At 54.0% G+C, this 24,127-nt stretch overlaps 1 protein-coding gene across 1 annotated transcript; it reads right to left on the bottom strand.

Annotated features, from left to right (window-relative positions):
* Positions 1 to 436: 436 nt before the first annotated feature.
* Positions 437 to 11,498, bottom strand: CAPN11 (calpain 11). Its single transcript, XM_036248824.1, has 21 exons — positions 11,271 to 11,498; positions 10,845 to 10,914; positions 9,111 to 9,229; positions 8,171 to 8,304; positions 7,812 to 7,980; positions 6,174 to 6,257; positions 5,992 to 6,077; positions 5,699 to 5,773; positions 5,379 to 5,539; positions 5,010 to 5,182; positions 3,831 to 3,842; positions 3,353 to 3,564; positions 3,028 to 3,067; positions 2,863 to 2,931; positions 2,726 to 2,783; positions 2,549 to 2,613; positions 2,233 to 2,301; positions 1,709 to 1,787; positions 1,500 to 1,616; positions 981 to 1,039; positions 437 to 874 (listed from the first exon to the last, which is right to left on the bottom strand). The coding sequence occupies exons 1-21, from the start codon at positions 11,496 to 11,498 to the stop codon at positions 848 to 850; spliced, it is 2,106 nt and encodes a 701-aa protein (XP_036104717.1). The 3' UTR covers positions 437 to 847.
* Positions 11,499 to 24,127: the final 12,629 nt, after the last annotated feature.

The following is a 24,127-nucleotide window of genomic DNA, read 5'->3' as shown; positions in this document are numbered from 1 at the left end:
TCATGCCCAGGCCCCAGTCCAGCCGAGGGACCAGGCTGGAAGCCGCGGAGAGGTGGGGAGGACCGGAGAAGTGCCCTTGAGCGGCGGCAGTCTGGGTCTCTCACTGCGGCAGGAGGCTGGGGGCCCCTAACTTTGCTCAGCTCCCGGGAGAAGCCTGGTGGGCCCCTGGCTCAGACCTCCCCTCGGAACTGGCTCCATGGAACCGTGCCCTGCAGTTCACAGGGAACGCAGTGCTTGAAGCATCCCTGGCATTGCCCACAAATGCCAACAGCACTCGCTAGCTTAGGTGACCACCACGCATTTTAAATGCTCCCTGGATGCAGATGGTACCACCCTGACTGAGAGCTACTGGGGAAGTGGTTCTGGGGAAGTGACTTTCGGCCCTGCCAGTCTTTTCCTGGCATGGAGACACAGAGACACAGAAGCCAGTGGCATACGTTGCTTTTTATATTAATGCCCCTGAGTGAGAGAGAGAGAAGGGAGAGGCCGTGCCAGGCGGCGTGGTCAGCAGCAGGTGTAGGCAGGACAGAGAGTGTGGAGAACCCCCTCAGCCAGGGGACACTGGGGAAGTATCGCTTAGTCTTCAACAAAACATACTGAGAGGGAGAGAGGCTGTGGGGTGAATCCAGCCACCAGAAGTCTGGCTGGGGAAAAACAGAAACACCGAGCTGGGAGGCTGGGCATGGAGGTCCGCCGATGGAGTCAGCATGGCATCCGGGACCCAAGTGCTGCTATCTGGAGCCCATTCATCAACACAGACTGCAGAGCGGAGCGCTGCAAAGAGCACCCGCCCCCTGGGCCAGAACCCCGGCGGGTTGGTGGTGGAAGGCAGGTGCCTGCAGCCGCTCTATCCCCACATGGTCATCTGCAGCCACTGTGGGGGGAGAAGAAGCAGATCTGAGGAGGGGGCAGGACAGCTGGGGAGAGCCGAGGGTAGGTGGAGCCATGGGTGGGGGCACCAGAGGATCCCCTCCGTGTACCTGGTTCAGGTTCAAGCAAATATGGCCAGTATTCTCGGGGTCCATAGTTAGAAAGTACGCTGTTTGGGGGAGGGGGCAGGGGAGAGGGTTGAGAGCTGTCAGTGGAAGTATCTGCAAGGGCCACTCCCAACTCCCGAGGATATCAGAAAGGGTGCAAGAAGCTGCTTCCCCAGCTAACCTCCCTGCCCAGCAGGAGAGTGATGATAACAACTCAGAGCCTTGCTTAGAGCCAGGCCCAGTTATGAGTGCTCTCCATACAGATACTAACTCATTTCATCTGTACTTCATCCTGTGAGGGCGGGATCATTATTATCCCATTTTAGAGGCAAGGCAATGAAGGCACAGAAGATAAAATGACTCGCTCCAGGTACAGAGCCAGCAAGGGGTGGAGCTGGGATTTGAACCCAGATCATCTGTGCTCTGTAAGGGGAAAGGCTTTGGAGCAGCTTCCCGCATGTCGGTATGTGGGAGAAGGCCAGTGGTCCTGGCCTGGGGGGAGCGGGCAGGTGTCTGACTCACTGATCATGGCCTTCAGCCTCAGGAAACAACAGATGAAGCCGTCGAAATCTATGATCATGTCGTCATTTGCATACCTGGCCACCAACACCTGCGTCACCTTGTTATTCACCTTGATGCCTGGGAGAGAGAGGTGTGCAGAGGAGAGTCCAGTCCTCTGTCCTCTACCTCCTTCCTCCCTGCCCCAAAGGCCTCTCCTGACCCCTGGCCACCTGCTTTCTCAATTGCCAAGCGCATCTCATAGGAGTTCAAGGTGCCTGAGTTGTCCTGGTCGCATTCCCAGAAGATATCCTGCAGGGACACAGCCATGAGGCAGGGCCATGTGCATGGCATGGTGGTTGAAATACTGACATGCTTCAGTACAGTTGACTCATCACTGCTACCCCAGACCCCAGGGGCTCCTGCCCCGGCCCATCCCGAGCTCCCACTGTTCCTGTCATTTGGTGACTGCGGGGTGAATTCCTGGCCACGCCAAGGGTGCTTCTGGCACCCTGCCAGGACTCCCTGCATGGTCCCGTGGGCTGGCTGATACCTGAGCCACACTGCTTGTTAGACATTCTGACTAGCTCGTACTCCAGCACTTCGGCAGACTCTGGCCTGGTGTGTGTGTGTGTGTGTGTGTGTGTGTGTGTGTGTCTAGCCCGGGGCCCAGCTCCAGCTCCAGTGTTACTAGTCCTCGCCCTTCTGGAGGACCTCCCTTCTCACCCCCACAAACTGCCCTGTCGATGCCCTTTACCGTCCATTTCTTGATTTTTTTCCACAGGATCTGGAACTCCCCCAGCCCCAGCTTGCCAGAGCCATCTTTCTGGGAGCTGGTCAAGGATATCAGAGAAGGGGCTGCGGGAGCATCCTGGGGCCAGGGAGCAGGGACTCACGGGGGGAGGCGCAAGACCAGGAGAGTCTTGTGTGGTAACAGCCAGAAGGGCTGGCATCGCTTGCTCCCCCAGGGCTACCCCATCAGGAAGGAGGGCTCGGCTGGCCAGAGAGGCGGCCAGGCGGGGCCCAGGCTGAGGAGCGGGGCCAGGGGCGGGGAAGCTCTGAGGGGAAGATACATCCATGATGTTGATCATGCAGCGGCACACGTCCAGGCCGAAGCCCTTGGTCCTGAAGTTCTTGACTGTGGGGGGGAGGGGCAGGAAGAGGAGGAGTGAGTGGGGGCGGGAGACACAGACAGTGGTCAGGCAGGCTGTGCTGGGGGGCAGTTGGGGGGAGGGGCCCGGGAGACTCACGTCTGCAGACCACCTTGTTGAGCAGCCTCTGTAGCTCGAACATGCCGATCTCCTTGCCCTGGGAAGGGGGCCGTCAAACCCTGCGCGGCCCTGCCGCACCGCCTCCGTTCAGCCCCCGCCCTGCCCTCAGCTCTCACCCCTCCTCCTGCCACAATCTCAAACAGACGTTTGAAGTCTGGGTCCATGTCATCCTCAGAGACGTTCTCCTGGAGGGAGAGGAACGGGAAAGGGACCCCGTCCAGAAAGTTCCTTCACACTCCCAGAGGCTTCCTCCAATCCCCCACCCCCAAAGCCCCCCTCACCTCCTGGAGTAGCTCCTTACAGATGGTTTCATCCAGTTCCCTGGGCAAGGTGAGTGAAGCTCGGGTTAGCAGGGGTCAGGGAGACAGGGGTTCCAGTGGGGGTGGGCGCTGGGAGGGGAGCCAGGTCATAGATGCGGAGCAGTATGGGACAGGCTCCTGGCACCTGGGTTCTGGTTCTGGTTCTGCTACTAACTGGGACTCCCCTCCTCATGCCTCAGTAAAACAGGGACAGGGTTGGGGGGACCAGAAGACGGCTCCCTGAGCCTGACATCTCATGGCCCTGGAGCAGGAGGCCCTGGAGCAGCAGGTGGGGCCTGCCCCTCACCAGGTTTCGCTGTGCTTCTCTGTGAAGACCCGAAGCAGGAAGTCGGCATCCCTGTGTGGCTCAAAGGTGGAGGGGACGATGATATATTCCCCAGGAGGCAGCTGGAGGTGGCTGCTCACCTCCCGCGAGTTGGTGAAGATTTCCGAGAACCCGTGGTCTTGGTACTTCATGAAGAACTCCTTCCGCAGGTGGGTGTCCTGGAGGTTCTGCAACTGCACGTGCCCTGCAGGTGGGTGCAGGGCTGGCCTGGGAGGGCGGGGGGGCAGGGGCTCCACGCGGACGCCTGACTGGGCAGGGGTGGGGGCATCTCTACCAACTGGCCAGTTCTGGACACCGCTCAACTGGCGGTGACCCTGGCGTGATCTCTGCTTTCCCTGACTTCCACCCAGGGCCTGACGGGGCTGAAATCCTAACCCAGTGGCCCCCACAGCCCTTGGCCGAATTCCACCCTTTGCCCATCCATATGCATCTTCTGTACCTCCTTCGGAACCTGGGAAGGGAAGAGAGAGGAGGGTCAGATTCCCAGGATGGTGAAGGGGCTCAGGCTTGTGGAAGCCATGTGAGGTGTGTATGTGTGTGTGTGTGTGTGTGTGTGTGCGCGTACGCACGCACGAGTGTGTTGGCAAGGGCATGTTAAGGGCACTGGGACACTGGTGACAGGGTGGGGCATAGGCTCTGATAAATCCTAGCGTTAATATTCCCTCAGCTTTGGCCAGCAAAGTACAGTTTACCCGAAGTTTTGCGAGGAGATTTTTTTCACCACTGCAGGTTCAAACCAGGAACAGAAGCCCCCAGAGGTGAGGTGACTTGCCCAATTCACACTGCTACAGATGGAAAGAGCAGGTGTGAAAATCTCGAGAGCATCTTCCTGACCATGGACATTTCCACGGAACACTCACATGCTGCAGCAAACCGATACAGGTTTATGGAATTGAGCATTGTGCACCCACAGATGTGTAAAAAGGAAAGCAGCTTGCTCTCCTGCAGGGATGCATCTGACCTTGGAAATGTCTCCACCTGACGTGTGTCTGTGAAACTGGTGGGCTCGTGGCCTAGGAGGAGGACCTGGCTTGTGCGTGTTGTTCTCACTATTGAACCACTGGAGCCTGGGCTGGGGCCTGCATACAGTAGGTGTTCCATAAATACTTGTCGAACGTATAGGTCAATGAACAAATGGCCATTTCTAGGATTTTGCAAAGCGTGGTTTAGGAAACACTCATCAGGGATTTCTCTTGGTCGCTGGAGTTGGTGCTCCTGAAGGAGCAGCTGGGGAAGACTTGGGGGGGGTGGGGGGGCCTGTGCAGAAGTCTCTGGGAATCAGGACACGGGTTCTGCGGCTGACGCTTGGAAGTGTGATCTTGGGCAAGTGACCTCACCTCTCTGGATCTCAACCTCCTTCCTCTTCATAAAAGGTGTTACTATTCACAGGCCTTTGGAAGGGTGCCTGGCACAAAGGATGTGCTGCCTAAGTGTTTTAGGTTTAAGAATCTGTTCAAAGCAAACTGCTGGCCTGCCTCAAAAGCATAGTGCACCCCCCCCAAAAGAGCCAGGGCTATGGATCCTGTTGGAGAGGGTCCCACTCCCAGGTGGGCAGTAGGCCTGCAGAGGAGGCCCGGGGAGGAAGGAAGAGGGCCGGGGGACCAGCGGGGGTGCCCACCGTGTACATGACAAAGCCGATGGTGTGCAGCTGGGCTCCCTGGGGCCGCGCCTGCCGCCAGTTCTTCTGCATCAGGGCTATCATGCACGTGCAGATGACCTCTTCGTCCTCCTCCAGGTCATCGTCCTCCTCGGGCAGACAGATTTTGAACTGGGGGTTGGTCCAGAATGTGTCTGTGGAGGGAGCAGGTCAGGATGGCTCTGCCCTTCCTGGGGTGCCCTGGCTCCCCAGCCACATCCTGCCTCCTCAACAGAGCCAGTAGGATCTTCTGGGCCCCTGACCTCGTCGTGGACCCTGACCCCTGTGACCCTGGGTCCCAGGCAGGGCTGTGTGGGGAGTCAGTGGCCCCGCCCAGCTCCCTGCACCCACCAAGGTGGGTCCTGCAGCCCCCTGCCGTGCTGCCCCTCCGCCAGCTGCCCTCGTAGAAGGTAGTGTGCCAATAGGTCCTGTAGTCCCCCAGGAGGGCGTCGGGCATCAGGCTGCAGATCTCCAAGGATGTGAAATTATTCAGGAAATCTTCGTAGGACATCCTGTGGCGGAGGGGTGGGTGCTAGAGCCCATCAGCGGCACACCCGCACCCGTGGGATCCCCTTTCCCAGGAGCCACCACATCCACCACACAGGTGGGAGGGTGGGGGGAGACAAGGGGTGGGGCTCGGGGGAGAAAAGAGCCCACCAGGCCACACTGACCAGAACTCCCCATCCTCCATCCTGTGCAGCAGGGTCTTCTGGGTGTCTGGGGACACCTCTTCCCACTCCTTGGCACTGGAGCAGAGACAGGCAGTGAGGGGGCAGGAAGTACCCCCCTTTTCCCCAGGACATGCACTCACCCCTGAATGCCTGCCTACTGGGGGTCCTGAGTTGTATGGAGAATGCAGAGGTGCATTTTGGTGCACCCATGGGTCCCTCTGTGGCATGGCCTTGTTCATGGGCCTGCTGTATGCTCTGCCCCTTACCTGAGAACACTGGTCAAGGGCACCTACTTGTCACTCCAGGCTCCATTCCACTCCACTCGGCCCCAGGGATTCCGAACGCGAATCAGGGCTTCTTTCTTGCCTTGGAACAAGATCTGGATGGGGAGTGGGTAAAGGTCAAGGGCGCAGGGGCAGGGGGAAGCTCTGTTCCTTCACTGTCCCTCAGGGTAGGGTGCAGTGGTCAGACTCACGTCCTGCAGGCCGGTCACCGAGTAGGCGTGTCCTCTCACCAGCATGCTCTGTGTCATGGTCTCCAACTCACTCTCGCTGGTGACCTACAGAACAGAGAGGCAGGAAGGGATTCCGGATCTGGGAAGAGGGCTTGGGGAACTGAAGACAGGGGTTATTCCTTTAAGATTAAACTTGATACCAAGAGGTTTCATGCACCCACAGCCAGCTTCCCCTACTTGTAACATCTTGAAAAGCTACGGCTCAATATCAAAACCAGGACGTGGGTGTGGATGCAATTGATCGATTTTATACAGATTCCCCCACTCTTACTAGTACGCACGTGTGCATTCTAAATACTTTCATCACATGTGTAGTTTCGTGTATCCACCACCAGTCATGATACAGATGTTCATCACCCCAAACACCCCTCTTGTCCTTTCATGACCCCTTCTTACTACCTTCCCCCCTAATCTCTGACAACCGCCGATGTGTTCTCCACGTTTTCATTTCAAGACTGTCATATAAATAGAATCATATAGTATGGAACCTTTGGGGATTGGCTTATTTCATTCAGCATAATTCTCTTGAGATTCACCTAAATTATTGCATGTGTCATTAGTTTTTTTTTTAATAATTAATTTTTTTTCCTTTATTGATTTTAGAGAGAGAAAGGGGGAGGGAGAGAGAGATAGAAACATCAATGAGAGAAAACATCAACTGGCCGCCTCCTGCATGCCCCGCACTGAGAATCTGGACCACAACCTGGGCATGTGTCCTGACTGGGAATTGAACTGGCAACATCTTGGTGCATGGGTCGATGCTCAACCACTGAGCCACACTGGCCGGACAGTTTTGTTTTTTTTAAATCCTCATCCAAAAATTTGTTAGTTTGTTTTGAGAGAGAGAGAGAGAGAGAGAGAGAGAGGAGAGAGAAACATTGATTGGTTGCCTCTTGCATTTTATCCGCAAACTGAGTATGTGCCCTGACTGGAAATCGAACCTCCAACCTTTTGGTGTAAAGGAACAATACTCTAACAAGCTGAGCCACCTGGCCAGGGCTAGTTTTTTTTTTAATTGCTGAATAGTGCTCCATGGTGTATGCACCACAGTTCAACTATTCACCTTTTGAAAGACATCTAAGTTTTTTCCAGTTTCTGGCTATTACCAATAAAGCTGCTATAAACATTTGTGTTCCAACTTTTGTGTGGACATGTCTTCATTTTTCTGGGGTAAATGCATAAGGATGCAATTGCCAGGTCACACGATAGCACTCTAGCTTCCTTTATTTATCTGAACAAGTATTTGTTGAGTAGCCACTGCATACCAAGTGTCATCCCAAGTCCCAGGGTCAGGCAATAAATGAGACAAGTAAGGTCACTGCCTTCACAGAATGTGAAAACTATCTGGAGAAGACAGGCTATGAATAAATGTGTAGATAAGTAAGAATTTCATATTGTAATTTCAAAGTAGAGCGCAAATGGGGGTAGGAACAACTAAATTAGATTGGGGGCAGGGAAGACTAACCTGAGGGAGGGGCATTTGAAATGAAATGTGAATGAGAAGGAGCTAGCTATGCGGGTATCTGGGGAAAGAACCTTCTAAGTGAAAGCAAACAGGCTCACAGGTCCAAAGGGGAGGCAGGACCAAGCATGGCTTACTTCGATGGAGCAGCCCATGAGAGAGGATCGGGCTAGGGCCTTCCTAAGCAGTCTCAGCAGGTTCTTAGGGGGCCTCTGGAGTTGGAAGCTATGGGTCACGCCCCCTGTGAAGTCCTCAAAGCCCTCCACCGTGTTGCCCCCTGATAGTGCTTCATAGGACCCATTCAGCCTGTGGGCACAGAGAGGACACTGTTTGGACTCTGGGACAGAGAAATGAGCTTGGACATCAGAGGGTACAGTGAGGGAAGGGAAGGATGCCCCCCCCCCCGCCTTTTCCCTTGGTTCCAGTTGTCCTCATAGCTGCCAACTGGTGGGGCAGGTTTGGAGACAAGCCCAATTCCTTGGCTCAGGGCACTCACTTGGCATACGCCTTCTCCAGCAGGGCACTCCAGAACTCAGTGCCCTCACCTGAGTGCACGAACAACAGCTTGCCATTCTTTGTGGGTAGCCGGTCATCCACCACCACATTCATCCACTGTCCAAATTGCCAAATCTGTGGGCAGCAAGGCCATGAGGCATCTGGCTTCTGTCTGCCCCCCACCCTTTCCACCAAGCACAAGCACACTAAAGCTGCGGCGCGCGCGCACACACACACACACACACACACACACACACACACACTCCTTATATGAGAATTCTGTTACACGAGCGCCTCCTAGTGGCCAGGTTCAGCGACATGCCAGTGTCAAAGAGCTGACTCCCCCAGAATGACTGAATAGTGAGACAAGGAAAAGCATGAACTTCACCACCATCCTCATCTCCAGGTCCTGCCATGTCCTCCAGGGTGACCCAATTCATCTTTTGACCTTGGTTGGATTTTAGGATTCCTGAGGTCTTAAAAACTCTTGTGATTCTCAGAAATATTTTATGACATGGGGAATTTATCCACATGTTGCTAAATTTAAAGAGGAGATTCCAAAAGTTATGCGACAGAAACTCCCAATATCATACATACACACACATTCGTATGTGTGTGTGTGTGTGTGTGTGTGTGTGTGTGTATCTACTGGGAGGAAGAAGAGAGAGAGAGAGAGAGAGAGAGGAAGAGAAAGGAGGAGGAGACCCACAAACCAATAACAATTATTTTTTTGGGGGGGTGAACATTACCTTACACAATTTCTTTAGTGAGCAAATATTTCTGATAATTAGGCAAACCCACCCCAATAAATGTCATTTTTCAAAAAGGAAAGAAAAAGGGAAACTTCAAAGCACGTAGTAATTTTTCCTCTCCCTGCCTCCATACTTCCACGCCACGCGCACACCCCACAGAGCAGCTCTGGCTTTCCAGTCGCCCTTCACCTGAAAATGGAAGATGCCAGCATATTGCTTTTTGAAGCTCTGCCCCCTGGGTACCACGCGGTACAGCAGTCTGGGGCACGTGGTCAGGGAGCCGATGGCAGCCAGCAGCCAGCAGTCCCCTGGAAAGACAGGCAGGAGCTTCCCGCTGAGCCCTCCCCAAATCCCAGCCGTTGCGGAGCAGGAGCGGACTCCGTGGCCCCGCCCCCAGCAGGCCCCCCGGGGAGAAGCAGGGCAGAAGGGACAGGCTCTGGGGCGTGGGGTGAGCTTCTGCACCTTTTCTTCAGGTGAGGGATTTACAAATTAGAGCCAGGGGCTTTTGTTTGGGGGTTTGGGGAGGAGGAATTTGGGGCCTTGGTGTCGCTCCCCACTCTGGGACTTGCTTCCTTCGGGAGGGAGCCAGTCATCTCCCACCCCTTGAACAAATCCAGTCTCCTTCCCCACGCCCCCACCTCTGCCCCATGATTACACTGGTGCAGTGATCACGACGTCTCTCCCTGATGTCACCCACATAATATTGGACTCAAGAGGCTCCGTCTGTACCCCAGGGTCTCTGGGGCCAGGCGCTGGGCACAGGGGCGATATGCCCAGCCTGAGGTCATCCATTGCCATGTCTCCTGGGATCTCAGACCTCGGAGGCTGGGGCTGTGGGGCGGGTGGTGCCCCACGTGAGCACCCTGGGCCAGGTTGAGGCTGGGGCACTGCGAACGCTTCTGTGATTACCAATGGCCTGCTGGCTGCCGGAGGTACCCAGGAGGGAGGCGGAGGGTGGGAAAGGAAGGTTAAGGACACTTCAGCCCACCATTGTCCAAAGGGCACCCAGGGAGAAGCCAGTTTTCTGCTGGATAGCCCAGGGTTGCTCCAGCCCAGTGAGCCTCAGAGGCACCTGGAGGCCTGAGGTCTCCCTGGCCCCTGCCCTGCTCTTTCCTCTGCCAGACTGGACAGAACTCCGCCCCAGAGGGACCCCCCCCCCCCGCCCCGCCTTATCCCTGAACATGCAACGAGCGTTTTGGAGGAAACCGGGGATTAGGACCAGGTTTGGGGAGGAAGATATCTCTTGGGACTGTCCATGGGAACCTGTGGGAGAGGGGGCTGGATTGAGGGGGGCTCCTCACTTCCTGGAGACTGGGGAAGTTCTGGCAGTGGCTTTAAGATGTGCCTAGTTCTGTGTCTCTCCTCTCCTCCTTACCCTCCCCGTGAGCGGGGCGGATTTGTTGTGTGGCGGAGGTCACCTCTGGGGGAAGCTACCATGTGCGCGCACTGTCTTGGAAGCGGGTCCTCCAGCTCCCGGCGAACCTTCAGGTGCCCGCAGCCCTGACTGGCCTGCTGAGTGGACCTCAGAAGAGACCCTGAGCCAGACCCACACAGCTACACTGCTTCGGAATTCCTGCCCCGCACAAACTGTCAGATGATAGCACGTGTGCTGTTGCTTGAAGTCACTGGGTATTGGGGTAGTTCACTGTGTAGCAGTCGATAACTACCAGACCACCCCCGATTGCCCCCAGCTCCAGACTGTAGCCGGTGGGGCGAATCCAGACTAAGGGAGCAGCAGGACGAGCCACCGGACAGTCTCACTACCACCTCCTCAGAGCGGGGGTGACCGGGAGACAGAAGAGGTTGTCTGAACCTGAGGTGTCCCAGTTCCCCAACCTCAAAAGACACTTTGGCACCGCCCCCACCTTCTTCCCTAATTCATCCCCGCCTCCAGGGGAGGCCAGCTTTCCTGCTGCCACTCACCGAGCACCCCCTGGCAGATGTCCGTGGGGCTGACCCCATTGGCGATGAAGTGAGGATTGCTTGTGATTTCCTGCAGTGAAAGAATAAAGGTTTCAGGGAGCCCAGGACACCCCAACCCGTCCCCCTCCCACCTTTCCTGGGGAATCATGCCCACCTCCAAGTTCTAGGGGATAACATGGATGGGGGGAAGGTATAGGGCCAGCTGGGCATAGTTGTAGGTTATGACAGCAAAGGTTGGTGAGTGACTTTCCCAGGGGTTATCCCAGGGGTTATCTTAGAGGTTTTGCTTAAGCATGTCCAGAAGTGTCCCCAGCCCTGACGGAGGTGGAGCTAGGGCTGTAGGGGACAGGAGATCATCAAAGTGACTGGGGCATCACTACACTCCGCCCTCCCCCCAGGAGCCCACGACGTCCTCCCGATGCCCACACTGGGTCGTTGCCAGCCGATGTTCTGCACATGTTTGGATTTGGGGCCCAGATCCTTGAAGCCCAATGAAGCGGGTTCGGCAGGAAATACAGGGTCCTCGAAGAGTTCCCTCTTCCTCAGACAGAGCATTCGCAGCTCCTCAAAGCTCTGGTTCCTGTAGTTCTGGGCGTTGTGGTGTTGGCCCAAGCCTTCGGCCTTGAGTCGGTTGCGGCTTATGTGAGCCACCATTCCCTTATTGATGAACATCGATTCTACTTAGTAACAAAAAGACAAATAACCCCATTAAAAATGGTCGAAAGATCTGAATATTTTTCCGAAGAAGATATATAAACGCCCAATAATCACGTGAAGAAATGCTCAGCATCTTTAGTCAGCAGACAAGTGCGCACTAATGATACACCCCTTCGCACGCACGAGCACGGCTGTAGTCAAAGGCTGATAACAACAAGCGTTGGTGAGGAGGCGGAGAAATTGGTACTCAGACAGTCAAACATTGAACGACCATGTGATCCAGCAATCCCACCCCTAGGTATATATATGACCAAGAGAAAAGAAAACAGATGTCCATTCAAAATCCTGTACACAATGTTCATAGCCTGCATTGTTTACAATAGCCGAAAAGTGGGGGGAAACACAAATGCCTATCAGTTGAATGAACAAGTAAAAGGAGGAATATACATCCACTGGAATATTTTTCAGCAATAAAAATAAGTGAGGCATAGCCCAGCCAGTGTGGCTCAGTGGACTGAGCATCGTCCCATGCACTGAGAGGTCCCAGTTTGAGTCCCTGTCAGGGCACATGCCCAGGTTGCAGGCTCTGTCCCCAGAAGGGGGCGGGCAGGAGGCAGCCAATTGATGTTTCTCATCCATGTTTCTCTCTCTCTCCCTTCCTCTCTCTCTAAAAATATCAATAAAACATATTTAAGCCCAATTTGGCTCAGTGATAGAGCGTCGGCCCACAGACCAATGAGTCTCGGGTTCGATTCTGGCCAAGGGCATGTACCTCGGTTTCTGTCCCCAGCCCTGGTCGGGGTCGTGCAGGAGGCAACCAGGTGATGTGTCCCTCTCATGTTGATGTTTCTCTCTCTCTCCCTCCCTCTCTATCTGAAGATAAATAGAAAAATATCCTCAAGTGAGGATTAAAAATAACTATTAATAATAATAAGTGAAGTATTGACACAGGCTACAACATGGATGAAAACATGATGCTAAGTGAAGAAAACACCCCCAAAGGACCACATATTGTTTGATTCCAACTAAATAAAATGCCCTGAATAGGTCAATCTGTGTAGAGACAGGATGTAGATGAGGGGTTGCCAAGGACTTACGAGAATGGAGTTGGAACATAATGGCTAAAGGGTGTGGGGTTTTTTTGGGCCGATCTTGGAAATGCTCTCAAAGTGAGTGTGGCGATGGTGGTACAAGATGTGCAAAAGGCGTTACATGAGTGAACTGTGTGGTATGTGGATCATATTTCAATAAAGCTGTTTAAAAAATGACTCCCAGCCTGGCGGGTGTGGCTCGGTTCATTTGGCGTCGTCTATGCACGGAAAGGTTGCTGGTTCGATGCCCAGTCAGGGCATGTGCCCGGGTTGCAGGCTCGATCCCTTGTAGGGGCGTGCAGGAGGCAGCCGGTCGATGTTTCTCTCTCCCTCTCCCTAAAAAAAAAAAAAATCAATAAAAATATTTTAAAAAACAACCCCCAGACCTTGCAGCAGACATGCCTTCTGAGGAGAGTGGACATACGGTGCCTGGAGGGCGGGAGGGCAGAGGGCAAGGGGCTGCTTACAGGCAGAGTTCGGTCAGGGGCTGGTGCTGAGCCTCCGAGAGGAGTCAGGCTGGCTGACAGATCCCAGGGCAGCGCAGCTGGGGACCCAGATGCCCTGTCCACAGGTCCTCCTGCAGAGGGACTACAAGCTGCGTAATTCCTTCCGCAGGACAACCCCCACCTGTAGTAAATGGGACCGACTCCCCTCTGTCACCTGCAGTGGAGCCAGGAGAACATGAAGGAGGAGCCAGAGGAGGTGACACCACAGAGCTGAGATCCACTGGGAGTCTCCAGTCCTCCCCGCTCTGGCCCTGGGGCCGTCTTCCCTCCGTCTGTCTCCCCACATCTCAGCTGACTCTGGAATAAGGAGGAGCTTACGGGGAGGGGAAGAAGGACTTGGTCTAAATTGAACAGAGTTCCTCCAGCCGGTGTGGCTCAGTGGTTCAGCGTTGACCCATGCACCAAGAGGTCACCAGTTCGATTCCCGGTCAGGGCACATGCCCAGAGGGGGCATACAGGAGATGGACAATTGATGTTCTCTCTCATCGATGTTTCTATCTCTCTACCCCTCTCCTTTCCTCTCTCTCAAAAAGCAATAAAGGAAAAACATTAAATTAAACAGCTCAGCTGGGGCCAATGTGGGAGGAATCTGAACGAGGAAAAGAAGGGGGGCCCGCTACAGAGAGGAGCCGTCCAGAGGCGAGACTGTGCCCAGAGGGCTGAGTGTCTCAGAGGCGAGAGCAGAGGTCTCAGTCACTCTTCAACGGACAGACAAGAGGAGCTATGACAGCAGAGCGAACAGTCCTGAGCACCTGCACACGGGCCCTGAGACAGGACTGGGCAGACCTCCACCTACCAGAAGAGGAAGCAGGAGCCCAGAGGTCAAGAAACTTGCCCACAGTCACAGAATGAAGGTTGGGCCTGGGACTGATTCCCAGTGCAGACCTCGGACCAGGCTCAGGACCTTTGCCCTCCCACCGCCTCCTGAGGGAGGTGACTCTCCCCAGCCAGGAGGAGCCACAGCCGCCTTTCCTCAGCCAAGGGGACCACCAGCCATCTGTGACTGAACTAATCTGATACCCCCTGACTCTTCCCCCCAAGCAAACCCCTTCTCCCATCTCACATCAGTGTCTCCTTGGGACTTCCCTGGTCCAGTACTGACCCTTGTTGTCATGCCAAATGCAAACCAGGCTGCCTCTGTCTGGCCCAGTACCTTTGGGCATTAGCTGCCTTCGTTCAGCTGCGTCAGGCTGTTCCTACCTCTGCTTGGCATCCCCCCGATCCTATGCATACACCTTGTCCAATGGGAAAGTCCTACTAGGCCTCCAGTCCTGGTTCAATGCCACCTCCTCCATGAAGCCTCCCTGGACATGCCCCCGCAGTTTGGGACCACTTGAGTGTCCAACACTTTTCCCCCCCAAATTTTTATTTATTGATTTTAGAGAGAGATAGAGATAGAGACACACACACTCAGAGACAGAGAAACAGAGAGGGGAGAGAAACATCGATCTTTGTTGTTTCTCTTATTTATGCATTCATTGGTTGATTCTTATTTTTTAATATTTAATATATTTTCTTTACTGATTTTAGAGGAAAGAAGAGAGAGAGAAACATTGATGAGAGAGAACATTGATTGGCCACCTCCTGTATGCCCTCCACTGGGGATCTGGCCCACAACCTGGGCATGTGTCCTGACCGGGAATCGAACCAGTAACCTCTTGGTGCATGGGTCGATGCTCAACCACTGAGCCACACCGGCCATCATTGGTTGATTCTTGTATGTGCCCTGACTGTGGATCAAACCCACAACCTTGGTGTATTGGGATGACGCTCTAACCGACTGAGCTGTCTGGCCAGGGCTTCAACACTTTCCTTCGTTATGACATCCATCACTATCTGCCTGCTGTGAGCTGACCCGGCTGTGAGCTCTCCAGGTGGAGGTGGGCCCAGGTCCACCGCTGGGTTCCTTCTGTCTCATACAGTGCCCGGCCTGGCCGGGGCTCAGAGAGTCTTTCAGAGGAAGGAAGGAAGGAAGGAAGGAAGGAAGGAAGGAAGGAAGGAAGGAAGGAAGGAAGGAAGGAAGGAAGGAAGGGAGGGAGGGAGGGAGGGAGGGAGGGAGGGAGGGAGGGAGGGAGGGAGGGAGGGAGGGGGGAGGGAGGGAGGGAGGGAGGGAGGGAGGGAGGGAGGGAGGGAGGGAGGGAGGGAGGGGAAGAAAGAAAGTTTCGCCTTGCACTGTAGTAACTCTTCATCTATGTTTGCAAATCTGTTTTCTCCCTCCTGCCCTGCCTCCCTAACTCCCTGTCCCACTGTCATTCCCGATGGACTATGTATTCTGTTTACTATTTGCCTCCCTCACTAGAGTGAGAGCTCATGAGGACAGGGAGTTTTTTTCTGTTTTGTTTGCTGCTCTCTGAAGCACATAGTAGATACTCAATAAATGTCTTGAATGCTGTTACCCGATGGCTCCTGGAAAGGAGGAGGCTGTGCGTCTGAGTTCCTTCAGGAAGAGGGCCCACACAGCAATCTGGTGAAGGGAGGGGTGGGTCTGTGGCTAACCCCTCCATTCCATCAGGGAGAGCCCCAGAGCTGGTGCCCGGTAAGGGGGGCCTGCGGACTCGACCCAGCACTGCCCACAGGCCACGCTCAGGGAAGCCAGAGCCGTGGTGCGGGTAATGAACGGAGGTTCTGGCCACGGCATAAGGGCCTCTCTGGGGCCCCTTGGGACTAAGGTAAGTTTATTGGCCATAAGAATTAGGGTGAGTTTGCTGAAGAAAGACTTGGGGTCTTGTCCTTTGCTTCTTCCAGAGTCTGTGGCTTGTGATGACAGATATTCTGGGGGAGTGACTACCTCCTTCTACCTGCTCTAAGCTCACCCCACTCCTCTGGGGGCAGAGTGTACCAGGAGTTCCTCCTCCTGCCCTTTTGCTCCACCCTCTCTTCCAACCACCCCCTCTGGCCCTCTTAGAGATGGTGAGGGAACTCCTTCCCACTCTCAGGCTGGGGGAAGGAACAGGGCGTGTGTGTGTGTGTGTGTGTGTGTGTGTCTGTGAAGTGTGTGTCTGTGAAGTGTGAGTGTGTCTGTGAAGTGTGTGTTTGTGAAATGTGTGTGTCTGTGAAGTGTGTCTGTGAAGTGTGTGTCTGTGAAGTGTGTTTGTGAAATGTGTGTGTCTGTGAAGTGTGTGTCTGTGAAGTGTGTGTGTCTGTGAAGTGTGTCTGTGAAGTGTGTCTGTGAAGTGTGTGTGTCTGTGAAGTGTGTGTGTGTCTGTGAAGTGTGTCTGTGAAGTGTGTGTGTCTGTGAAGTGTGTCTGTGAAGTGTGTCTGTGAAGTGTGAGTGTCTGTGAAGTGTGTGTGTGAAATGTGTGTGTCTGTGAAGTGTGAGTGTCTGTGAAGTGTGTCTGTGAAGTGTGAGTGTGTCTGTGAAGTGTGAGTGTCTGTGAAATGTGTGTGTCTGTGAAGTGTGTGTATGTGAAGTGTGTGTGTCTGTGAAGTGTGTGTCTGTGAAGTGTGAGTGTGTCTGTGAAGTGTGTTTGTGAAATGTGTGTGTCTGTGAAGTGTGTGTCTGTGAAGTATGTGTGTCTGTGAAGTGTGTCTGTGAAGTGTGTGTGTCTGTGAAGTGTGTTTGTGAAATGTGTGTGTCTGTGAAGTGTGTGTCTGTGAAGTATGTGTGTCTGTGAAGTGTGTCTGTGAAGTGTGTCTGTGAAGTGTGTCTGTGAAGTGTGAGTGTCTGTGAAGTGTGTGTGTGAAATGTGTGTGTCTGTGAAGTGTGAGTGTCTGTGAAGTGTGTCTGTGAAGTGTGAGTGTCTGTGAAGTGTGTGTGTGAAATGTGTGTGTCTGTGAAGTGTGTCTGTGAAGTGTGTGTGTCTGTGAAGTGTGTCTGTGAAGTGTGTCTGTGAAGTGTGTCTGTGAAGTGTGAGTGTCTGTGAAGTGTGTCTGTGAAGTGTGTGTGTCTGTGAAGTGTGTGTGTGAAGTGTGTGTGTCTGTGAAGTGTGTGTGTGTCTGTGAAGTGTGTGTGTCTGTGAAATGTGTGTGTCTGTGAAGTGTGTGTGTGAAGTGTGTGTGTGAAGTGTGTGTGTGTCTGTGAAGTGTGTGTGTGTCTGTGAAGTGTGTCTGTGAAGTGTGTCTGTGAAGTGTGTGTGTCTGTGAAGTGTGAGTGTGTGTTGGGTGGTGCGGGCCTTATTTCTGTGCTTAAAGCCAGGGGAAAGGCCATGCAAGGGGGCCTGGGGGCATCAGCAGGAGGCCCCTTCTGAAGAGGGTCCAGAGAGGAGGGTGAAGAGCACCCCTGAGAGGGAGAAGAATCCAGAATGTGTTCGTTTCATCACCTGGTCCTCATCAGCGCGGCTGGCAGGGCAGGAACGACTGTTCCTCTGACCCAGGAGCAGCCCAGGGCCCGCCCAGAGAAGTCAGGTCAGTGGTTATCAACTGGGACACTCGTGGCCCCGGGGAATGCTGGGAATGCCCACAGGCATTTTTGTTTGTTGTAACTGGGCAGTGGGTGGGGGTGCCCCTGGCATCCCATGGGTGGAGGCCACAGCTGCTGCTAAGCATCCTGCAGTGCACAGGACACCCCACAACAGACAGTTATCCTGCCTCAGGTGCCAGGCGTTGAGGTTGAGAAGCCCGGGTTGGGGGAATGGCCAAGGGCACCCACATGTGCAGCACTTTCCTGGGGGTCTGGAAGGGCCACAGAAGGTGCTGGTGCCCAGAGAACAGAGGGCAGACGAGGCCATGAACAGTCTCCCTCATCCCCCCGGAACCCCCTCCCTGGCCGTATCCCAGCTCCTTCCTGATCGCAGACCTTGCTTGGGATCCTGTATGTCTACTGCCCGGGGCTGAGGTTGTCACTCAGCCAGCTGGCAGCGAGCACACACACACACACACACACACACACTCACTCCACTGTAGTTATCAACAAAATCTCCCCAGAGAGGGTGACAGGCCCAAGTGCCCTGTCACGCAGGCTCGGTAGGGGCATGGACAAGCCGAGGCAGACAGACAGACAAGGCAGGCTGTGGGAAAGACAGGCAGATGGCCAGAGCATGGATGGGTAGGAAGCTTTCTGTCCCAGCTCTTGTCCTGCCTCCGCCATCAGACCCCAGTCATCTCAGAGTGTGAGCTGTGGCCGTCCACCGTCAGACAGGACAGCTGAATAGCCACAGCCGGGAGGGGACGAAGGTGTTGTCTGAACTCAGTCAGGGGACTTCTGAAGAGCCAGGACCGGGTTGGGGTCTTCTCCTGGGGCTCGGCCTCCACTGCCGGGGCTCAGGCAGAGTGAAGGCCTGAGAAGCCAGGAGGCTAGGTCTAGGGTGCCCTCCCGGGCTGGCTGGGGTCGGCCGTCCTCTGACCACTGACCTCCCGCCCCACAGAACGGCTCGGCTCTGCCCGCTCCTTGCCCTCGCTGCTGTCTGCTGCGCTCCCCTGCCCGTCCTGAGGCCTGGTCCTGCTCCCGCGGGGGCCCTGTAGGGTCCAGGCTTTGCCCCAGGGCCTGCTTTTCCAGGCTGGGGAGAGCTTCTCTCCGTCCCCAGACTTTATATCTGTCGCTGGGCCTGCCCTCATGCACGCCTTTCCCAGGCGGCTGAGCGTGGCTGACGGTCCCTCTCCTCGCCAGCTTCATGGAGATGAAGCGAAAGGGCTCTGTGGTCTGCTCTTTCCCCAAACTGTTGAGGAAGAGGCTCAGCTCCGCTCCTGGGGGCATCCAGCCGGATGGAGTGTCGCCCTCAAGGGGACACAGCCCTTTCCTGGGGGGAGGCCCCGGTCTGCCGAGGTACAGGAGGCGACCAGCCCCACGAGCGCCTACCTGAGGAGTCCAGCATTTTGGTGGCTAGTATGGTGCTTGACAGTTGAAGGTTCTGGGGGGAGGGGAGGAGGATTCCCCACCCCCACCCAGCACTCTCCAATTGCAGTGGGGTTCCTAGGGCAGGGCACATTTTAACCACTGCCTTTCTCTTCCCTGGTCCTTCCTCCGGGTCCCCACAGGCCGGCTGTCCCCACAGGCCGGCTGTCAAAGGCAGCCAGGTCCCCACCCACCAGCCTGAGGGCCTGAAGGGCTGGGAGACTCAGCACCCCCGCCCCAGGTGGCCTCGGCAAGTTTACAGTTGTTCCTATGGGAACGAATACAATAATTAATAAATAATAATACAAGCATGAACTCTGTGTCGTGGATTCACAAGCATAAACCTTCGTTTGCTTCACCCTGTATATCCGATGAGGACAAGTCTTGGTCCCTCCCCATCAGCCCGAGGCTTCCAAAAGAGGTTGTCCCTGACACCCCAACCTGACTTTCTGTCCTGCAAGCCTCCTCATTTCCAAAAGTCACTTTTCTGCCAACACAGTGTTCTCCCTGCGTGTTGTCGTCACAACCCGGTCTGTGTCTCCCTCTTCTTACCGAGACACCAGCTGTGCCGGCTCAGGGACTGCCCTGTTCCAGCATGGCCTCGTCTTGACTCTCTACTTCTCCAGTGACCCTATTTCCCAGTAAAGTCTCATGCTGAGGTGCTGGAGGTCAGGATTTCAACATATCTTTTTTGGGAGACGGAACTCCACCCGTAACATGCTCCTAGGCACGGTCAGGCCTCTGGCCTGCCTGTCATGTCTCTCCATGGGAAAGAGTGACTTTGAGCTGGGAGATCTGCCCTGTAGTACAGTTTTACAGCACAGAGTATAGGGCTGTTGAGGACGGGGACTGTCGAGGTCGCCCTGGTGCCCCTCAGCCAGTCACGTACAGGGCAGGCGCTCAGGCAACTGAAGGGAATCCCAGAGCCTTTGTTCCAAGCGGACCTTGGGTGAGTCCTCCCCACTCCCTTTCTAGGTCTCAATGTCCTCATCTATAAGAATATAAATGACAGCCCTGGCCAGTTTGGCTCAGCGGTTAGAGCGTCAGCCTGCGGTCCTGAGAGACCCGGGTTCGGTTCCCGCTAAGGGCACGTACCTCGGTTGCAGTTTGTCCCTGGCCCTGGTCGGTTGTGTGGGTGGCAACCACTCGATGTGTTCCTTTCACATTGATGTTTCTCTCTCTCTCTCTGTTCCTCTCTCTCCCTCCCACTCTACCTGAACAAAAAGTGGAAAAATGTCCTCAGGTGAGGATAAAAAAATAATAATAATAAAATAAAATAAAATAAATGACAGTTGATTAAGTTCTTATTATGTGCCAAACACTGGACTAAGAACTTTCCACTTCGTTAATCCTTAAAACAGTTCGAGGACATGGTATCATTATTCCCACGTAACAGATGAAGGAAGTGAGGTCCAGAGGTGACATAATAGAAGTGTGCATTTGGTCTCTGCCCTGGCTCCTGACACAGAGCTCCTACATCCCTCAGAGTCTCCCGAGTGACAGGAGTGTCCTGTGTTCTAATGAGGCGCCTCTCGGAGGCCTCCTCGACAGCTCAGGATGGGCGCTGTCCCCAGAAAGGCCAAGCCACATGCAGAGACGAGAACTTCAGCCCCCACCTCCATCCTGCAAGGGAAGGAGGAGGATCTGGAGATTGAGTTCATAGTCTATCATGCCTGAACACAAGATGGAAGGAAAAATAAGCCTCCAATGAAAAGCAGTTAATACAGAATGAAGGACAAGGAGTGGAGGCCACAGAAATACAAGCTAAACCCGGAGCCCAAATCATCCTCTGTCCAGCGTCTCTAGACCGCGGACCAGCGATGTCCAACCAGTGAGCCGCAAGAAGGTTTAAAACATGCAGTTAAAACAGTCTTTCTTCTTAGACGGACTATTTCGTCAGGGGCACTGACCTCTTTTCCCTTAGACTGTCAAATAAAAAAGTGACAACAGCCAACACAACAAGAGCCGTCTGGTGTGAATGAATCAAAATAATACCTATTTTGTTTTCGTCGGGGCGACAAACAATAGAATATGTTTTTTGGTGTGCTGCAGACTTTTTGCAATTAGTTGATGTGTGCAATGAGATGAAAAGGTTGACAATCGCTGGTGTAGACACGACCTGCCTGTTAGCCACCGGGTAGCCAACTTGGTTACCAGAGAAAGAAGAGAGACTCCATTTATGTAACTTTTATGATAGTATGCTGGTAGAATTTTTCTATTTTATTTTTAGTTATTGTTGTTAATCTCTTACTGGGCCTAAATTATAAATTAAACTTTATTATGCATGAAACACCAATCAGAAAGAATATATGTACCCCTATGTTCATAGCAGCACTATTTACAATAACTAAGATCTGGAAACAGCCCAAATGTCCATCAGTAGACGAATGGATAAAAAAGCTGTGGTACATATACACAATGGAGTACTATGCAGCTGTAAGAAAGAGAGATCTCTTATCCTTTGAGACGACATGGAGGGACCTGGAGAGTATTATCCTAAGCGAAACGAGCCAGTCAGAGAAAGACAAATATCACATGATCTCACTTATTTGTGGAATATAATGAACACAACAAACTGATGAACAAAATAGACCCAGAGACAAAGAAATAGGGTACAGACCAACAAACCTCAGAAAAGGGGTCGTAGGGGGGGAGGGAAGAGATAAACCACAGAACTTGTATGCATGTATGTGTAACCATGGACACAGACAAGAGTTCTGGGAAGGAGGAGGGGGGCGGGGATCAGGCGGAGAGTATCATTGGGGGTAAAAGGAGAAATATCTGTAACAAAAATAAATTAATAAAAAAAAGAATAGAAGTAACAATAACAATAAAAAACACTTTATTATACATAGGAAAACATAGAATATATAGGGCTCAGTGCTATCTGTGGTTTCAGGTACCCACTGGGGTCTTGGAACATATTCCCGTGGATAACGGTGACGACTGTAGTATGTAAGTTACAACACTATTGTCACCAGGAATCAATATCTTCATTGTAAGAGAAAAGACATAAAATCAAAGAAGTAAAAAATATATATATCCATCATGCTTATGTGATGAAACCATGAAAACTAAAGTACCAGGTTCAGAGAGCTCCTGGTCGGGGACCCCATCATACGCTGGGAGGGTAGCACCTCCCAACTCCACAGGGACAGAAGCTCCGTGGTCCCTTCTGGACCTCACCTTGTGTACTTCTCCATCTGGCTCTTTATCTGTACCCTTTCCCATATCCTTATACAATAAACTGCTAAATGCAAATGAGTGTGTCCCTGAGTTCTGTGAGCTGTCAAAGCAAATGATGAAACCTGAGGAGATTGTGGGAACCCCTGTTTACAGCTGGTCAGTCAGAAGTACAGGTCACAACCCGGGACTTGTGATCGGTGTCTGAAGTGGGGACAGTCTTGTGGGACCGAGCCCTTAACTGTGGGATCTGACACCATCTTCAGGTAGACAGTGTCAGGACTGAACTGAAATGTAGGACACCCAGCTGGTGCCTGGAGAGTTGGAGAACTGGTTGGTATGGGACAAGCCCCCACACATCTGGTGTCAGAAGTACTTCGTGTGTAAAGGACACGAGTTCTCCTTTTGGAGCCGTAGGAGACAACATGCCCAAGGTCACACAGCTGCTCAGTGGCTGAGCTGGGATTTGAACCTAAAGCCTCAGCCCCGATCCGTTGCCTTCTGCTGGCCCCTGCTGTAAAGAGAGGAAGTGGGGGGCTCTGGGGCTCCCTGTGTCTCCGTCTTCCTTCAGCGGTTCCACCACTGAGCCTCTTGGCAGCACCGAGCACGGAGCTAGGCACTCAGTTCCTGCTCAGGAAATGCTTGTCAGGTAGCCTCGTTCTAGTTCCCCTCTGGACCCGGGTTCTGCCCACGAGGAGGTGCCAGGGGCAGGGTGTGGCTGAGAGCAGGCACCTCTATTACAGCCTTGCCTGGGCAGGGCTCTCCCGGGGCCTTCGTGCTGCCTGCTGTGGGCAGCACCTGGTTTCAGTCTGTAAGCACTTCAACTCGGCTCTCAGCTCGGGCCCTTCCAGAAGACCCTGCGAGGTGGGCTTAGGGGAGACCCTCCCCGGGGAAAGGAAGGCATGCGGAGCAGTGAGGAGCCGAGTCTGGGCTGCCCGGAGTGACCAGAGGCCAGGCTGGGGTCTGTCCAGGCCACGCTGTGCAGACAGACAATGGGCCTTGCCAGGCTGTCTGCCCACCTGTATAGAGACAGGCTTCGGGGGAGCCCAGCGAGCCTGCAGCCCCGGGGCTTTGGGGCTCATTTCACAAATCTTCAGATCTGACCTGAAGGCTGCACCAGACGGAAGACCCCCTCTCCGTCTCCACTGTGTGGCCCCGCCCCGCCCACCGCCAGCCAGCAGGGAGCCCTGGCCCTCCACACCCGTGTCCAGGCGTCTGCTTCCCGCCCCTGGCCGCCCCTGAGCGCTGGCAGGCTGTTTGCCCTTTGCTGTCCCCACCGTTTCTTGTTTCTAGTAGAGTCTGCAGAGCTTTGCAGACTGATTCCTCCTCCTCCTCCTCCTCCTCTGAGCTCTCTTCTCCCCCCAAGCAGTTCCTTGATTCACTTTCCCCTTTTCTGGGTCCTGTTGGTAGGTGGTAGGTGGGTAAGAGGATCCTCCAGGACCAGGGCCACCTGGTCACACTCCTTGACTTTACTTGTGAGGAAACAGGTGGAGAGAGGAGGTGGCTCTCCCAGGGTTGCACAGTGAGTTAGGGACGGAACCAGAGCCGGCGTCCATGTCTCCTGCTGCACACAGTACACTCTCTCGTGTGGGTGGGGGAGGGGCCACGTGGCTCTGTGGGCTTCTGGAGGGTGGGCTACAGCACTCACAGAACTTTCTTAGAGGTGAATTTGAGTTGGGTCGCAGAGGATGAGTAAGATTTGATGGGGGGTGGGGAAGGAGCTTTTTGGGGAGAGCCTTGAACACTCCTGAGGGGTTAAGGAACAGTTGGGCTGGGGGCCAGCTCACTGAGATATTCCGCTGGACCTCAAGATTCCTCTCAGGTTGGTAACCTTGGGCAATACCAGAACCCTCCCTGGGCCTGTGTCCTCATCCCCCAAAAGAGGAAATCCACACCTGCTTTGTAGGTGCTATTAATCATCACAGTATTAATTATAGTTGGTTTATTGGGTGCTGATCACGTGCCAGGTGCTAGGCCGAGTGAACACTGGACATACTTGATGTTACGTAACCCCCACAACAAACCCACGCCAGACTCGAGCACGCTTTCAGAGCAAATGTTTAAAGCATGTAACAG

This window comes from Molossus molossus, unplaced genomic scaffold (genome assembly GCF_014108415.1).
Source record: "Molossus molossus isolate mMolMol1 unplaced genomic scaffold, mMolMol1.p scaffold_m16_p_8, whole genome shotgun sequence".
NCBI lineage: Eukaryota > Metazoa > Chordata > Mammalia > Chiroptera > Molossidae > Molossus > Molossus molossus.
Note: the sequence above shows the minus strand (reverse complement) of the source record. Positions and strands in the feature narration are given on the sequence as shown.

Excerpts from the sequence above, each read along its gene's own strand:
- CAPN11 (XM_036248824.1), bottom strand. The coding sequence starts at position 11,498 with ATGGTGGCTCACATAAGCCGCAACCGACTCAAGGCCGAAGGCTTGGGC. Across the intron at positions 7,981-8,170 it reads CTGGAGAAGGCGTATGCCAA|GCTGAATGGGTCCTATGAAG; the intron begins GTGAGTGCCCTG and ends CTGTGCCCACAG. Across the intron at positions 6,078-6,173 it reads CGGTGACCGGCCTGCAGGAC|ATCTTGTTCCAAGGCAAGAA; the intron begins GTGAGTCTGACC and ends CTCCCCATCCAG.